This window comes from Chlamydotis macqueenii, chromosome 7 (assembly GCF_036417535.1).
Source record: "Chlamydotis macqueenii isolate bChlMac1 chromosome 7, bChlMac1.mat, whole genome shotgun sequence".
NCBI classification, from domain to species: Eukaryota; Metazoa; Chordata; class Aves; order Otidiformes; family Otididae; genus Chlamydotis; species Chlamydotis macqueenii.
The window spans coordinates 35028490-35045197 of record NC_141562.1 but is presented as its reverse complement, the minus strand read 5'-3'; the positions used below and the strand labels follow the sequence as shown (position 1 = coordinate 35045197).

The 16708-nt window shown below is 39.9% G+C and overlaps 1 protein-coding gene across 8 annotated transcripts in view; it reads right to left on the bottom strand.

The window, feature by feature from the left end:
* The window catches only part of TACC2 (transforming acidic coiled-coil containing protein 2), a 143813-nt gene that overhangs the window by 17864 nt on the left and 109241 nt on the right, over positions 1 to 16708 (bottom strand). For 4 of the 8 annotated variants that reach the window (XM_086752012.1, XM_086752017.1, XM_086752014.1 and 1 more), the window contains 7 exons: positions 12859 to 12919; positions 11619 to 11826; positions 7707 to 7768; positions 6752 to 6867; positions 5797 to 5968; positions 4242 to 4382; positions 3260 to 3340 (listed from right to left, as the gene is read on the bottom strand). In XM_086752012.1, the coding sequence (XP_086608138.1) occupies positions 3260 to 3340; positions 4242 to 4382; positions 5797 to 5968; positions 6752 to 6867; positions 7707 to 7768; positions 11619 to 11826; positions 12859 to 12919 (841 nt within the window). Of the gene's footprint in view, positions 1 to 3259; positions 3341 to 3892; positions 3974 to 4241; positions 4383 to 5796; positions 5969 to 6751; positions 6868 to 7706; positions 7769 to 11618; positions 11827 to 12858; positions 12920 to 16708 lie in introns of those variants that run through there. The other 4 variants (XR_015259053.1, XM_086752013.1, XM_086752016.1 and 1 more) reach the window with 4 other exon arrangements.

Here is a 16708-nt window from a genome sequence, read left to right as displayed (position 1 = left end):
TGCAGGGGAATTACTACTAAATGTAGGTCAATGCAATCTTAGTGTAAATATTTGCAAGCCCAACACATTTCCTCTTCTCTTCCCACCATCTTTTACAGAAATCAGGGATCTGACCAGAAAGGGAATAAATACCCATTGATTAACCAGTTGCAGTTACCTTGCCTCAAGAAGGTCAAAGTGAAAGAAAGGAGAAAAAGGCACTACAATGAAAATGAAAACTAGTTTTTATCATGCTGTTTAGGGGAATATGTATTTAGCCCTGCTGAAAATTAGCCCGCCCTTTACAAGCATTCAAATCCTACTTGGGTGCGTATCAAATGACCTGCTCTTTTAACTAATTGATGTGTGTGCAGACAGGTCAGTGGAGGCAGAACAAGACCTATTTCTCCTTGCAAATATATTGAAAAGCAAGTAAAATCCAAGCGTAAGTTCTCTGCTTGTAAGGTTTCACTAGAAAAAATGGTATCTCTGAAGGAAATTCTTTTCCCTCACTACCATGAGAGGCCTCCAAAGCTGCGATGCACTAATCCCATTTGTGCCGATGCCTTTCCTTTCAGTTCCTCTCCTTTCCTTGGATCTTATCTCAACACCCAACTCCACATCGCCTCAGCATCTGTAGGGTGGTAGACACAAATCCTGTGGGCTTTCTGTTCAAGTTGCATCCATAAAAAAACGGCCACACGACATCCTAATGGAGACTGTCTAACAGAGAAGCGTTTGTTCATCTCAACACTGGAAGACTGAAATCTTTGGCAATGCAAAAGCAGATGACCAGTCCTGCTGTTGTTGAAGTCTGTAACAAGAAGTTTGGGAGTGGCCAAATAACTTCCCTCTGTCTGAGAGCAACAAACTGCACATCCTTATTCTCTGTCCTAGTACTAGCAGAAAATCCTTGTATTTAGTCTTTATTTTAGGTGACCTAACTTCCCATAACAAGTGCTTGTGTCTTTACTTAGCACCCTATTCTTGTTACCCATCCTGTAATGGTTTAGCAAATGTTAAATGTAATTATACAATATTACAAAAAGAACTGAGGCCAGCCAACCAGAAGGGAATTCTGCCAGTTAGTGTTCAAATGTAAGTCACTGCAGTCCTCTGGTGGATCCTGTTATACATAATCCAGGCCACCAGCCACTGCAGGTCACAAGAGTTGTCATCACAGGCTAATTTAACACAAGCAACCTCCCACTGAAATAGCAAAGTTATGCAAGGCCAAATGTCCTTCCCAACCCAACATGACACCCACAGTACTCAGCTAAAAGCATCCCTAGGACTGGACCAACATGGGGCTTTATGAACACCAAAATGCAAACAATTCTGTCAGAGGGGAGAGTTTCACTTATTTTTCTCTCCTCATCTCTGCTTATTGTTTTCGCTATCTTTGTTATGCAGATTAATGGCATTTCCTAAAAAAATCACATGAAATCCATTCCCCATTTCTAAGGAGTTCATAAACTTGTTCTAGATAAAAGAAATGTTGTAATGATTTTAAAAAGCATCTTTAAAATATAACTCCACATAATCAAACACATACTATAACATTTTTGCAGCTCAGAATCTTCCCTGGGTAACACAGAAGAATTCACAAACGTATGAACCTATTCCTTTCAGTCTAAAATAATACAAGCTGTGAGTTTCTGAGTCGCTGGCCGGTAGTAAAAATGCAAATGTCTAACAGAAGTTTTTTGTGTAACCCGTGAAGAGCACCTAGGTATTATTACGTGTTTCATCTCGAGTGTTTCCTGGTGCGGGAGAGTCTGACTGCTACATATTACAGCAAAGCGCTGGGAGGACAAGGAGGTAGAGAGAGAATGAGGAGGTAGAGAGGATCTAGAGAGGATCCCACCTCACCCTCTTCTGACAGTCGCCACTCAGGGCCACAGAGCAAGGGGACCCAGTCTCACACAGGATGGTACTCGCACAGGAAAATGGTATTTATTTTTTGCTGCTTTTTGTTCCTAATTAGAAGGTTAAACTTGGTTTCTAATGAAGACGACCACACATTTTTCTTGATTAAATAAAAGGTTACAGCCACATACTTTAAAACACCCATAAATCTGCAAGGAGTGAGTTTACTTCAGTAAGTGTATGTGCACCATGGAAACAGCTGGCTCACAGACTATTTAAGGTAAGCAAAATGAATCAAACACAATCACTATTTTTTCATAAAAGTACAGCTAATCTAAATAAAAAATCTTTACTTTTATGAACTAGCTATTTTATGACTGATCTTTAAAGCACCAAGAAATTCTATCCTATAACCAGCCCAAACGATGTTATGATGGAATGAACTCAAGATGATCTGAGATCGGGCAAAAGACTTCCCACTGACTTATTCATGGACAGTACAGATCACTGGAGAAGAACATGTCAGAAGCATGTTCTCCCCATTTGGAATAAAATGTCTCACTGCAGCAGGACACCGCCATCTCATCAGCATCCCATTCAGCTGATACCACCTCCCAGGAAAGCTGCTAACATTTCTGGCTTCACTTTTTTGTTAAAAGTACCATGAGGGGCATCATAAATCGGCTGTGTGACTGGCTAACCACCGAACCCGGCGCATCAGAGCGAGCTTTTCCATCCCGCTGCCAAACACAGTGAGGACCACGTGCATCCCCAGAGCAGTGCAAAGTACCGCTCTGAGGCAGAACCAGCCAGCACAACACTGAAGTAGCAATTAAAAAAAAAGGTTAAATCTTTATGTATAAAGACACATTGTGTTGGGAGGCCTTTTTTCCTTGGCAGCTCTATATCCCTTCCAACCCTTCCTTCAGATGCCTGAAGGCAGGGTTGATTGAATTTCTCACTTCTAAACTCAGGGTCAAGGTCTCTGACTTCAAGCTGAAAATACCAATAAAAGGCAAAATGTCCCTACAGTCAAAATCTATAGCATCTTTATAAGAAGTGGGTTTGGTATTGTTTTGCCACCAAACATTTTAGGACAAACGTTGCTGCAGATAAATGACAAATGGCCACCTGGATTGCAGAATCTGTCTCCTGCGAAAGGTACCTCCCTGCTTCTTCCCTTCAAATTTGCCTTTTGTTAATCTGGATGTAGCGGTACTCTGTAAGTGGAGCGGGTGACAGCATTTCTGTGTGCAGTACTGCTTTCAGCATGCTCTTTGGTGTCACACTGAGGTGTGCACAGCTTAGCACTGCACTCTGGGAGCCTTAGTTACCTTGTTAAAGAAAAAGCAGCACTCGGTTTCTCAGTCTGTGCACACTCACACACACATGGCAGGCACAAAACGGATACCTCTGAGCAGAAAGAAGACAGGGTAATCTGCCTGGCTAACTTCAGTGCTTCTATCCTCATTGCAGCAAACTCTAACTCCTCCTGTCAAGTGTTTGGTTGTGAGCAATCCACAGAAAAAAATGTATTAAGAACATAGCAAAAATGTTTAACCCATTCAAAAATCGAATGTTATATTTTAACATATAATTGTGGCAATTCCTGGGTGACAAACTTATCCCATATTCCTTTCATGACCAGAACATGGATACAAAACTCTAGTTTTCGGTTAGTTTTGAGGTAGCTATACAGACAAACAATTTTTATTAGAGGGAAATGATGAACAAAGCTTTGGGTAAAATAAATGTTTTCCAAAGCTAAAGCTGTTTTTCACATACTCCTCTCCTTTTGTTTTCATTTCTGTGAATTTATGCCAGCTGCCGCTCTCAACTCAATCTTTGCTGTTTTAAAATTTCACTATAAATATTCTAGAAAATATGTCCTGGCATAGAGAACCGGTCTGCAGATCAATTTGCTTTTCCTAGAAGAAGCCATGCCAAATTCTGCATTAGACAGATTACTAGCAAAATAAAGTCTAATTTTCATTTTAGCAGAATTAGAGCCGGAATCTCTGAAAATGAATCTACGCATACAGACCTACTAAGGCCAGGTGTCAAGACAACTCTCCACACATCAAGCTCTGTGTTCAAGCTTATAAAATTTGCTTTATAAAGACTCCTGCAAAAAATACACATCAGTGGTACAGGATAGTTGAAAGTGCTGATGAAATTTAAGTTTATACATTATATGAATTAAAATAAAATATCTCTGGTCCTTAAGTTCCTGAAAGGCCCAAGTTACTTTGGAAAGAATCAAGTCATTATTTTGCTTCTTTCCCACCTCCCCTCCAAGCCTCCTCCCACCCCTTTCAGATGAGGCAAAGCATTCCTCTGCCTGTGCATAGACAAACTTACAGAAAAGTGACATTTATATTTCTGCTACGAACCTGAAGTTTCTGAGCAAATACTGGGGGGTTCTTCTCTGCTAAGTCAGGATCTAGATATTCAGGCTGATCACATATTGAGGTTTTCTTAGATATCCTACTGAGGAGAGCATCAGCAGAAACAAAGGAGTCTTCAGGAGATGTCTGAAGGGTAAGGAGGATATAGAATAAGTAACAGAGATTTTGCCCAAGCAGTTGAGGCCAAAAGCAACATACCTGTCTGCAAATCTTTGATTCCCAGTAATTTCATGCCCCACTGAAGACTACTTTTGAATACAAGATTCACAGGTGTAACAGACAAACATCAAGAACAATTCCTAATTTAAAAGCTGAGTAAATTTTCCAAGACTAACATGAAGTAATATCAGGACCCCTAAAGCAATGGCTCTCAAACCACGGACCACAGCCTACTCTTGATACTTCTACAATAGTTTTCAAACAGTTACCACAGGTTCTGTTCATATAACAGCTTATGTTCAGTTCAGCCATCTCTAAGGCAGTTCAAAAGCTTTGAAGACCACCAAAACTGAGAGGAACCTCAGCAAGACTCTTTTTGGAGTCTTTACAAAGTCTTTCACTGCTTACCGGGGATAAATTAAGTTATGTTCACAATTATAACATGATCAGGAAAAATACACAGTATAAGGGTGAACAGAATTAGAATGGCAAAAGAAAAGACCTCTGGGATTTGAGTAGCCAAGACTCTTTGCAGTGAGAAAAGTACTCAAGCTCATAAAAAATATTTTGTGAGATGTTATCAACAGTATCGTTAATATAAATTAAGCATAGTATTAAAGTGAGTAGCTTCTTATTTTGACTCCTCAGTAAATATATCATCATAGAGCTTAGCATGCCTAGTGCTGTAGGCATTTGTGAAACAAGTTTGCCTGGAAAAGTGGAGGCTCTGAGGGAACTTTCATGAATTTGAGAACCAATGCTCTAAAGTCTTCATGCAGTGGAGGTTCGAAGCAAGGAACGGCTCACCACTAATTCAAATCCAACCCAGAGAAGCCACTGCAAAAAGTGATTTAACTGGAAGCTGTAAAGAATTCTATTGATCAAAAAAGTGAACTTTACATTATCATATCAGATGACAAGAATACAGTTAACAGTTTATATGAAAATGTGAAAAGGGCACCTGCTCTTTACCAAAAATTTTTAATTCCACAGTATATACAACAGAACAAATCATGTCTCTATGTTTATATAATCTCCATTACTTTATATATAAAATATTTCCTCAAATGTTTGGTTAAAGCACAGTGTAAAAAGGCCTGTGTGAGAAAAAAGTACTTTGAAGTACCAACTTGGCAAACGTTATCACAAGAGCATGTTAAGCTGTGGTAACAATTCAGAAAATTCTTCTGAATTCCATCCGTTCCGCCAGTTCCATCAACCTACCGCCATCATTTGCGTCATACCACATCCTGCTACCAAGATCTTTAAGCAACAAGTTGAGTTTCACTCTACTTGTGAGATCCACCTTTGCTACCTCTTATACAACATGAGAAATTTCTGCAGCAAAACGATTCCCAAACTCTTATCATAAATTACTTACTATTTCAATGGCCTCTGGAGTTGTTCCTAGGGTCATGGGCTCCAGGTCTTTCTGCTTTGACTTGTCAGGTGACTGTAAGTGTGCCTCTTGGCTGGCAGGTAGGACTCGGGAAGCTGGATGCTGTATTTTCATTCCAGAGGATTGCTGGGCTTCGGGGTCTTCAAAACTTGACCTGGAAAAAGATTGTGTACATGCTTTCAGGGTAGAGCACAAGGCCCTTACAATTCTGCTTCTGGTAACAGCTAAGGAAGTCCTCTTCATTGCTTCCATGTGTATACATACATATACACACACACATTGTTTCAACTCAACTTTATATCATTATATCTCATAACAACCTGCAATATCCTTTCAAAGCAATGCACCAGAGTAATCTAAATAAAACCAGTTCCATCAGAAACATTATGCACATTCCTTAAATACCTCTTACTTGCCTTTTTACCCCTTTCTTGTTGTGACCTACATCTTTCCCAACAAAAAAACTTCTACTAACAAGAACAGATGTCCTTAACAAGCAAAATTTTTGGAAGCAAATACAACCCCCCACATCCTGTTCTTATGAACTAGACTCCTTGTTCAGAAAACATATCTAGGAAAGGCCAAGTGAAAAGTTACAATTAGGAGATGTCTAGATTTACATGAAAATGACCTCAATATGTGCGAAAAAAACCCTGGAAGTAAGAAGCCATTGTCTAGTGAAACAGTTGCCACTGTGACTCTATTCAGTGAGAATATGAAGGAGAAATATACGTCCTTATTCCTTCCCGTTATAAAACTTCTGTATCTTTGCCCTCTATTCTCTATCGTATGTGTACACAGATGGAAATCTATTTTTAAACAAAAAACTCGGCAACACAGAGGCAGGGGGAGGAAGAATTGCCTGTGTACGTGCTATGATGGTAACTCATTCCCCTGCCATCCTTTTCCATTGCTGAATTTGCTTGCGGTGACATACCCTGAGCACGGTGTTGTGGAATCAGAGAGTCTGATAGGAGGTGATTTGACTGGGCTCTCCTGCTGGGCATCAAACATTAGGTATAAAGATTGTTTCTTCGGGGTGCTATCATCCTGCTGGCAACAGGAAAAGAAAGGCTTGTTAAGCAACTCAACCATTCTCCACGAAAGCTAATTCAGGTCAGTGAAGCCTTAAGTGACCAAATGATTTGACAGACAACTAATAATAGGCTGTAATACAGCCCATGCCAACCGGTACTGAAATAATCCCTTGAAGGAAGAAACCATTAAAGAACAAAACCTAAACAGTTCACTCTTTGTAATGGCTCTTCTTCTCCCACTTTGGGGATAATCATATTTCTGGTCCTGTCAGGCAGGAGGCATCTCTTGACTGAAGTGTTACTAAAATATTCATTGAAGCTTCTCATCACTTTAAGCACCTGACATACACGCTTGATTTTTCTAACTTCCCCTGTGGATATAGCCCCACTGGATCTAGTCAAGCTATCAGTTCTATGAATTAAATAGAAGTAAGGCAATACAACTGATAATGTATAGTACTGCACTCAAAATTTCCCATTTATTCTGTATTCTCTCCTGATTCCTTCCATCTTCTTGAAAGTTTTACCCTGAGTTTCTTAAAATAGTTCAATAACTGGTAGAGACAGCTCTGTACTCTACACTGCTGGAAATACTGATTTGCTTTTAATCTCTAGAAAGAACTGCTATGAAGCTAGCTTAAAAATAAAATAATAAAATGGAATGAGATCTACAGGATACAGGACAGCAAAGCACATGCAATTCACCCCAGTTGTGCCAATTTAAAGGAACTGGTTTTGCAAATCTGCTGCAGGCACTTTATAATTAATTTAAGGGATAGTGAGGCTGATGGCATTATCAGGATAGTATATTATTACAAGGGAATGCAAATGAATGAAACGGAAGGGAGAACTTACAGGCACCGAGGAGCCTATTTTCTCCATATATTCTATTTCATATGAGTTGCCATATTCCAGTTCTGCAACAGAAAAAAAAGAAAAGAGCCATTAAATACATGCCATGAAATGATTTCTGCAGAAGTAAATGAGATCTCTTCTCATTTACAAGGGCCACTCCCATTCTCCTCAATAGTTTTCTATGAGGCATTAAAAACAGAATATACAGAGAGAAAACAGAAGGAGCACTGCTTTTCATTGATTTTTAACAATGAACCTGTGACACATTTCAGGCAAATTAATGTGTGTTAAAAATTTCAGCTCTATCAATTTGCTGAAGATTCTGCCCCAGGGGCCAGAATATTAACAAAGTTTCAGAGTGCTTTTAGAGCACAGATAATTTTCCCTATCATGTTATCTCACCACGGAAAATACATTTTTCAATAATCAGTAATGCTGATACTAGTTTCCTTTAATGTATGCTAAAACCTTTTAAGAGCAGTTGAGAAATGAAGCAATTTCTCTTTCTTAATGTTTATCAAACAGGTTTTAAATTAGAAGGACTACTGTGGTATCACTTAAGATAAAAAGATACATAAAATACCTGTATGCTCACTGAACTGGGGGTAACACAACATTTTCACATTTTAGTTACAGAGGAAAAGCCTAAGGCAGGAAAATTTACAAAGAACTCTAAATTTAAATCCTAATAAAAATTTAAATCTTTACTGTTTCTCTACTTCTAATCTCTTAATTACACTGGAGGGAATAACCAGTATTTCTTTCCAATCCATGGTCACCCAGGAGCCGACACGGAGGCAGACAGATAAAACACAGCAAAATGGAAAAGGGAGCATACCTTCCTGCCTCCAAATAAAAGCAAAGACTTTGTTCAATGACACCTTAATTTAAAAATTAAAAACATAATTAATTTGTCCTAATGCTGTATTTTACTGTTTCCATGAGTTAATTCAATAAAACATCTGTATAATTTATTTTCCATTATAGATAAGCTCTATTGAATGGCACACTAGCATTTACATTATGATAAAAGTATGTGCTAAAATTCTTCTACATTTGAGCAGCTTTTGAAAAGTAGGGCTTGTATCGGGAAGACAGTAACTGTCATTAAAATGTTTGTTCTTTAAAAACAAACCAACCCTAAAGATGATCTCTTACTTCTTTTGTAAAAAAAAAGTTCCAAAGGGTACAATGTGAGTTTACAATGCTGAAAATTTTTGAATAATAAAAAGCACTGCAGAGTACAAGCACCGTAATTCCACAAGTCTACGTATTTTGTCAAACAACCACTGAAGAGGAACAGCCACAAACTCTCAGTACCTGACATGTGGGAGATATTAACAGTAAAACGTCTAAGTGAAGAGAATGCTATCATAGCAGGCTCCTCACATTTAAATTCCTAGCATCATATGTTTTTAACCGTAATAGGGATCCAGGCAAGATGGACAACCTGCCAGTATCAGATACAAGCTTCTTCCTAGTGAAAGCAAAACCAAAAATGAAACGATGAGATTCAAACAACCTACTAGATGCAAAATTGCAGGAGAAAGCATGAAATACCAGATAACAGGGTCCAGTGTTCAGTAACTGCCTTTCTCTATTTCACTTATCTTACGTAGCCTGGTGAGGTGCGTAGCCAGTGTTCACGGGGCAGCTCTACGACCCCAGCGAGCAGCCAGCGAGCGAGCGTACAAGCGCGCTCACGGGCAGGAGATGTACCGGCACTGTCCTCTGCTGGCACAGCTGGCAGCGATCTTCCATCTGCCCGCGGCTTCGCAATTGCAACCCAAACTGACTTTTGGGACAACACATATTCAACTTTACTGATTTAAAAAAGGCAGGACACAGACGGAAACACTTCAACTAGAAAGATAAGGAATAACATGGCTCACTAAAGGCAGTTTGTTTTGTCTCATTGCTCTCAGAAGTTTCCTGCAAAATTAGAGTCTATATCCTCTCCTAGGTAAGATATCATCTGCCCTCCAAAATTATATGTTCCGGTTATCTCTATATATTCCAAATTACAAGTGCCCAGGATATCCCATGAAGCAAGACAATTCTCTTTTAGAAATACATACAACAGACTTACTAAGTGATGTCCTCCAACTCCTCCCACAAATAGCTGTAAGATTACATCAGAATTATCTGCTAATAATTACTGCTTATTTCTGGTCCGTGAAACACGAAAAATGGCAGCAGTTATAAGCGGCGCGCGCAACAGATGAGAGCTGGATGTATGGGCTGACTCAGTAGTTGGGCTGTTATCTGTACAAAAGCCGTGTTAGGTTACAGGATAACACTCATCCTGGTATCTGGGAGGGGTTAAAATATTCGCACTGAGAAACAGCCTGGAATTACTCAAAAATTTCTCAAAGTCGCAGGAGCAAGACTGTCAAGGGAAAAAAATTATTATTTTTAAGAGATCTGTAAAGCGGAAGCGTTGTTGATTATAATTAGCATGTAATCTGAAACTCAACTATACCATGGAGTACACGAGACAAGACAATTAGCATTTAATTAGGAGCTTTACTCACTTTCTTCTACCCACTTTGATAACTAAAATGATTGCCTTAGAGTATCTCTCACTATTCTTTTGTTCCATTCCCTTCCATTTAATTTCCATTTTCCCAGATTTAGGGGGCTTATTTTCTAAGAAGTACTTCTTTCAAGTTGTTTTTTTTTTTTTAATACAAACGAAGTGAAGCCGGTGTCTAAGATTTGTAATTTGATAATAAAGTCAAATGGATTTATCCAGACTGAAATACTTATCTGTACAGAAGACTCAATATATTTCCAAAAAGCGCAGGCCACGCAAACATATAAGCACATGCACATGAACACGTGCAGTTCCATTAAAACCACTGTGATTATTCGTGCCTTTTAATGTCAAACACATTTGACCTAAAAGCTTAGCAGTTCCTAATTAGGCCAAAACTCTGCAGACTCAGTCTAAAATGGCATAAAGTAGCTTTAATGGTAGATTGGGACATGGTTGAAAGGTCAGGGAAAAAAAAAAATTCTGATCAAGAAGAAAAAGTTTAAGCCAAGTTAAACTCATACATTCGTCCCACCCACAAAGCTGAAAATCTGCGCTTGCAGCAGATGTTGCAAAGCAGTATTCCCTCTGGTAACCCCAAGGAAGGCCACACACAAATTTTCTAAATTCCGTCTCTTCCGCCTTTCACAGACCTGGAATGACTCTTCTCTTAACAGAAACTTCCAGCTTTGGCTCACAACTGCTTATAGGAAGGTACAAGAGGAAAAATCTTAATAAGCTGATCTAGAGGGAAATTTTATTTGGCATGTGAAAGATAACTGCCTTTTTCAGGGGATATCTTGGACATTTTAATGCATAAAGATACCTGGCTCCTAGGAATCTGGAGGAGAGATGCCATGTTAAGGGTCTCCATGGAATAAAATCATCCAGTACACAAACTCAGAGCAGAATTTTAACCTGAGACCTTCTCCTGCTGAGGTTAGAAGAATAGGCTCAGTCAAAATCAGTAGTTGAGTGACTCTGGGTCCAAGAGTGCTAACCGAGAGCAGTATCAGATCCCAGTCTCCCATGAAGACACAGAGAGAACAGGCTGCACGCACAGAAGAACAGAGCATGTCTACAACTAAACATACAAAGGAAGGAAAAGCCCTTCTCTGATAGACCCTTTCATTTTCCTTTAAGCTTCCTCTCTACTCTTTCTTGAAAACTCAAGGTCAGACTATTGAGGTCTTACACTCAGCTCCCCGTAACTCCCAAGTTCCCCAGACTGGTCCAAAGAGCGTCATTTTTTCGGGTTCCCAAACAATACAGCTTGCATTCAGCAAAGTACATGTCAACATCCTTGAACAAACCAAAACCTCTCTCTCAGTAAATATAACATCAGCTGGAAGCAGACAGCCCTTTAGAAAGCATACCCTCTGTAGGAGAGCTGAACTTGGTCTCATTAACAAATGTAGACAGGTCAGACGGTTGCGGGTAATCCTGCTTATCCGTGTTCAGGTCCACAGTCATGCAGGTCCATTTCTGACTGGTCACTGACGACGCCAGTTTCTCCTCATCTGTTGCATGAACCACCGTGGATATGACGGGAGGTGTTTCTGGAGTAGGCAGTGGAGTGGGATCCTGCAGAAAACAAGCGCCAATTAATTCTATTATCCTTCATTAACACGTTGAATAGTTAACTCTCTGAATTCCTTTGCGTGACCACAATCACCTTTTCCATTCCATAATATTTGATGCAGCTCTGTACAAAATACTTAATGAAAAATATTGAAGCACTTTGTTTAGTACTCTACTAGCAGCAAGTTTCCTCATTTCTTTGATGACAAATGCTCGCATTGCAAAGCTGCCTTGGTAACAGGGAAGAAAGAAAATCCAGAATCATTTAAATCTGTTAGGCACTTGACATAAGTGACACACATAACCCACAACTGAAGCCTTTGACTACCAAAACTGACTTTTTAGGCTTCCCTCACGGAAGCAAACCTTCGTAGGTCTGCAAGGTCACGAACCCCTTCTTCACTTCCACGCTGCCAAGCAGCACAAATAAAAGGGCAGGATGGATAACAGGAAGAGGAACAGCAGCTGGAAGGAGCTGTGCCACATCAAAGCAGTTAGGCCTTTGTAGGCAGAAAAGCTTTTGTTAACTTCTCCTCCAAGAAAACCACCTGCTGGCAGTTTACAGCAAGGAATAAAACCATCCAAGCACATGTTCCTGGTGGATCAGCCCACTTGTTTTATTTCTATTTCCCTTCCAGCCCACCAATTTCATACATTTAGTTTCTTACTTTCTAATATAAAAGATGCAGGGTGTATGGTTATGTCTAGTTTTTCAGACAGTTGATTGAAGATACTTAGTCAAGGATACTTGCTCCACTGTAACACTGGACTTTCCAAAGTACATTTACAAATAGTCTAACTGGAATTCCCAGAGCAAATACTATGTCTAATATACATTGTGTACACGTTTCTAGAGACATAATACCTTATGATTATAGCCCAGCGTGCTATACTTTGACACCAATATGCTTATACTCTTTAAAAAATCCTCTTCTATTATTAAACATTCAATTCCACAATCAAATAAATAAAATTTCCCTTTTTTGCCCCTGCAAGAACACAAATTACATGCATCAAAATAAGGCAGTACTTTACCTGAGAAGGAGGATCAGATAGTGGGGATCTTTTTGGTGATTTTTTCACCCTAAATGTATCACTGAAAATAAAGTTAACAGAGTTAATATGGTAACACCAGCAAGAATCGGGTCATTTCACACTTGGCAAGAGACAGCCACAGACAATGCAACCTCTGCAAGCCCTTCTGTTTTAAAATCCCATCCATTAGGCAGCATCACCCCAGAGAAACATGCCATAGGTACATATTCTTGTCATGCACTTGAACAGGCCTCGATTCCCCAAAAGCTGAGAAAAGCAGGATTGCCATATTTTTCATGCTAACTACTGACACATTTACAGAACAGAGCTGCTGCTCGATTGCAATTCAAATCCCTGCTCCATCGCAGACATCCTCAGTGGCCTTAAGCAAATTATTTAGCTTCTGTCTGCTTCAGTTTCCCACCTGAAAACCAGGTTTAAAACACATCTTTACCTGAGAATTAAAACTCTGATAAAGTTGGGCAGTGAGCTCCAATGACCCCATAAATCATTAAGAAAAAAACTGGTACGCTTTGGATGAACTGCATAAAAACAGCTGAGGCAGAGGCTCTTCCCAAGACGCCAGAATAAAGCTGTTATCTTTACAAATGTGCACAATGGATCATCTTTAGAATAAATACAACAACAAATACGGCAATTCTGCTCCCAGTTCCTCTGACAGCTCACTGGGAGCACGGACACTGCAGCCTTTCAAGATCCCACAGGTTTCAATCAGGCAAAAGGAATGAAGAACATACATCGTGTCTTGATGTAGAATTATGAATGTTGCCTTTCTGTTTATTCCCAATTGGTTAAAAATATTTTCTAACAAGGAAATAAACCAATTATTCACCTGCTCTCTTGATGCATATTGCCAGAGTTATTGAAACACATTTTTGTTGCTCACTAGAAAAGGGAGAAAAATACCACAGCAAACTCGCTGACAAAGATTAATGTTTGAACTGAGATGCAGCGGCAAAAATTACTGCCCACCAGCTCACGCCCGATCAATGACGGGAAGATCAACACTAGAAATTATAATGGGTTTCAATCGGCAGAGGGTAAATCAATACCACATCTAGAGGGGAAAATAAATTGGACAGCTGAATATCAGTGTGTTCGATGCTACTAATTATCTAGTTATGATGCTGGAAGTAATTAGATCACTTATTCCTTTAAGAAGGAGAAACACTTTATGAAGTATTTACAAAAACTGATTGTACAACGGTAGAAATAGAACTTTCGTATTTTAGCTCAAGGATACAAAATCTATATAGTTTCTAAAAGAGGATTTTCTTTGATAGGCAAACAGGTGACGAGGCCATAGATTCCTCAAACTCATTCACAGACAGGCATCTTGCTTAAAATAGCTTTTACACGTGCCAGTGGAGTGACATAGTTAACAGAAAAGCTTCATGCTGAATAATAACTGATCATGCTGCAAAACAAATGAGTAAAATTAAAAAGGCATAAATCAAAGAGGAAACTTGAATTGTTAGCTTAGAATTACTTACAACAGAGAACATACAGACATCACATCTTCTACCATCCTAAGACAAATAAGACAAAGAAAAGAGAGACAGACAGAAGGAACTGACAAAAAAGATAAACCTACAAATACTCTGTTAATGTTAATGTGTTAAGGCAATCTGATCATGCATATTTTCTACCTGTATAATCTTAACCTCTACTTTTTATTGCAAAACATATGGGGAGAAAAAAATATTAATCAAGTCCTTCAATGTTTTCAAATTCAATGTTATACTTTTGACATGCTTTCAGCTTACAAAACACATTTTTCAAAGCTGAGGCCTGCGAGTTAAGTTCTTATCAACGTGCTAACCCTCCTTGCCTTGCCTGATGGTACTCACCCACTTTCTTTCCAAAACACAGTATTTGTTATTATATGGGATGTAAAACTATTCTTGAATGGCAGCTAAGCTTAAGGAAAGAGCACAGTTATGCCAGGCTTTTTCAGATCTGCTGATTTCTTACGACAGTACAGAAAGTTACCTGACCATTTCCAATTATTTACCTAAATCAAGAAAGAAAATGACACTTCTTTAAATCTTGCTATTTTTGGAACCTAACTTTGTGTTCCGACAGAACAAATTCGTTGCCCTGAAAACAGAAGCGCACCTTGCCAAACAATCAAGGCTAAGAAAAGTTTTCATCTACTTATCAGCTTGGCAGTTTCTGCTTGGCTCTTCTCATGTGCAACGCTCTTGAAAGCTGGCACCTTCCATTTCTAAACACAGCCTCCAATCATCCAACAGTTGTGAGAGCAATGTCTACAGAAGCCACCTCTTTTTACTCATTACTATGAGCAGGCATCCGGGTAGCATCGCCTGCTCTTTGCTCACTGTCATCTGAGTAAGATGATCTATCTCAAAACAGCTCAGCACTTCGGAATATGACCAGAGAGTGATTTTGCAGAATCACAGAATTGTTTGGGTTGGGAGGGACCGTTAAAGGCCATCCAGTCCAACCTCCTGCAAGGAGCAGGGACATCTCCAACCAGATCAGGTTCCTCAGAGCCCCACCCAACCTGGCCTGGAACATTTCCAGGGATGGGGCATCCACCACTCTTCTGGGCAACCTGTCCCAGTGCCTCACCACCCTCACAATGAAAAAATTATTCCTTATATGTAGTCCAAATCTACCCTCTTTTAGTTTAAACCATTACCCCTTGTCCTATGGCAACAGGCCCTACTGAAGAGTTTCTCCCCATATTTCGTGCAGCCCCTCTCTAGGCACTGGAAGGCCGCTATAAGGTCTCCCCGGAGCCTCCTCTTCTCCAGGCTGAACAGCCTCAACTCTCTTGAATTTGTGTTGAGTTGACATCTCTTCTAAAAATCTCATCTTTTCACAGAGGTCAACACTCAGACTTGTGCAGGTTTCATTCCAGAATAAAAAACTGTGATTTTTAGTGATTTAACGCAAGTAAGACCTGGCATATGGCACAGATTCAAAGCAATGCAGGCTCAGCAACGGCTTAAATTCATTCCTGACATCTTCACCTCCCATAGTCTAATCTAGAGATCGCAGTCTTTCTGTACAAGGAACATATTTTCAAAATATCCCATACAGTTATATTTCTGTATCTCTCAATAGTGTTAATAAAAACCCTTGGCTTCACAAGATTATCCATTATTTTGGTTTTACGAGTCCTGGTACATTACAGTATCATTTCCTAATTCAAGCACCCTCTCTTTCTACCCCTTGCAGTCAAAGCGTTTGCACTAGCTTCTCTCTCCCATCCCAGCAAGAGAGCACCACCAAGAAGGGTCCTAAACCCCATCTCCTTGCCTGGCCAGGGCTTCTCCTACACTGGACCCCATGGAGGAGTCATGTCAAGGGTCCATTTTGTGGAGAGGAGAGACCAGAGACAGGCAGAAGCAAACACAGCCACTGCTTCCCCTGGCATCCCCCAACAAGCCTCGGGGAATTTTTCTTCTAGAAAGTATTATGGCTGCAGGCTGCACTGTCCATTAATGTGCAGATTCTCTTCTTCGTTAGAAACCACTTGCAAAAGTAGGTTACGGGGCTGCAGCAAGCGGACACGTAACACAACGCAGTGAAAGTTGTCCCAGACAAGGGCTGGGAATTCCTGCAAATCTCCTGACCTAAGGACCTGTCAGCCCTGCTCCTAGGGTGGCTTCACTGCTTCCACCACAATAAAGACCAGCAGTGAACTTTGTGACTGCAGGACAGGACCTTCCCGCGGTGGATTTTCCCAAGGAGGGATACGGTTTAGCAAACTCTTTGTAAACTCACGTTGCTCCTAAATTAACAACTTTGGAACTGTTTCTGATATTCACAACAGATCGGTGGACTCACGAGGTTTATA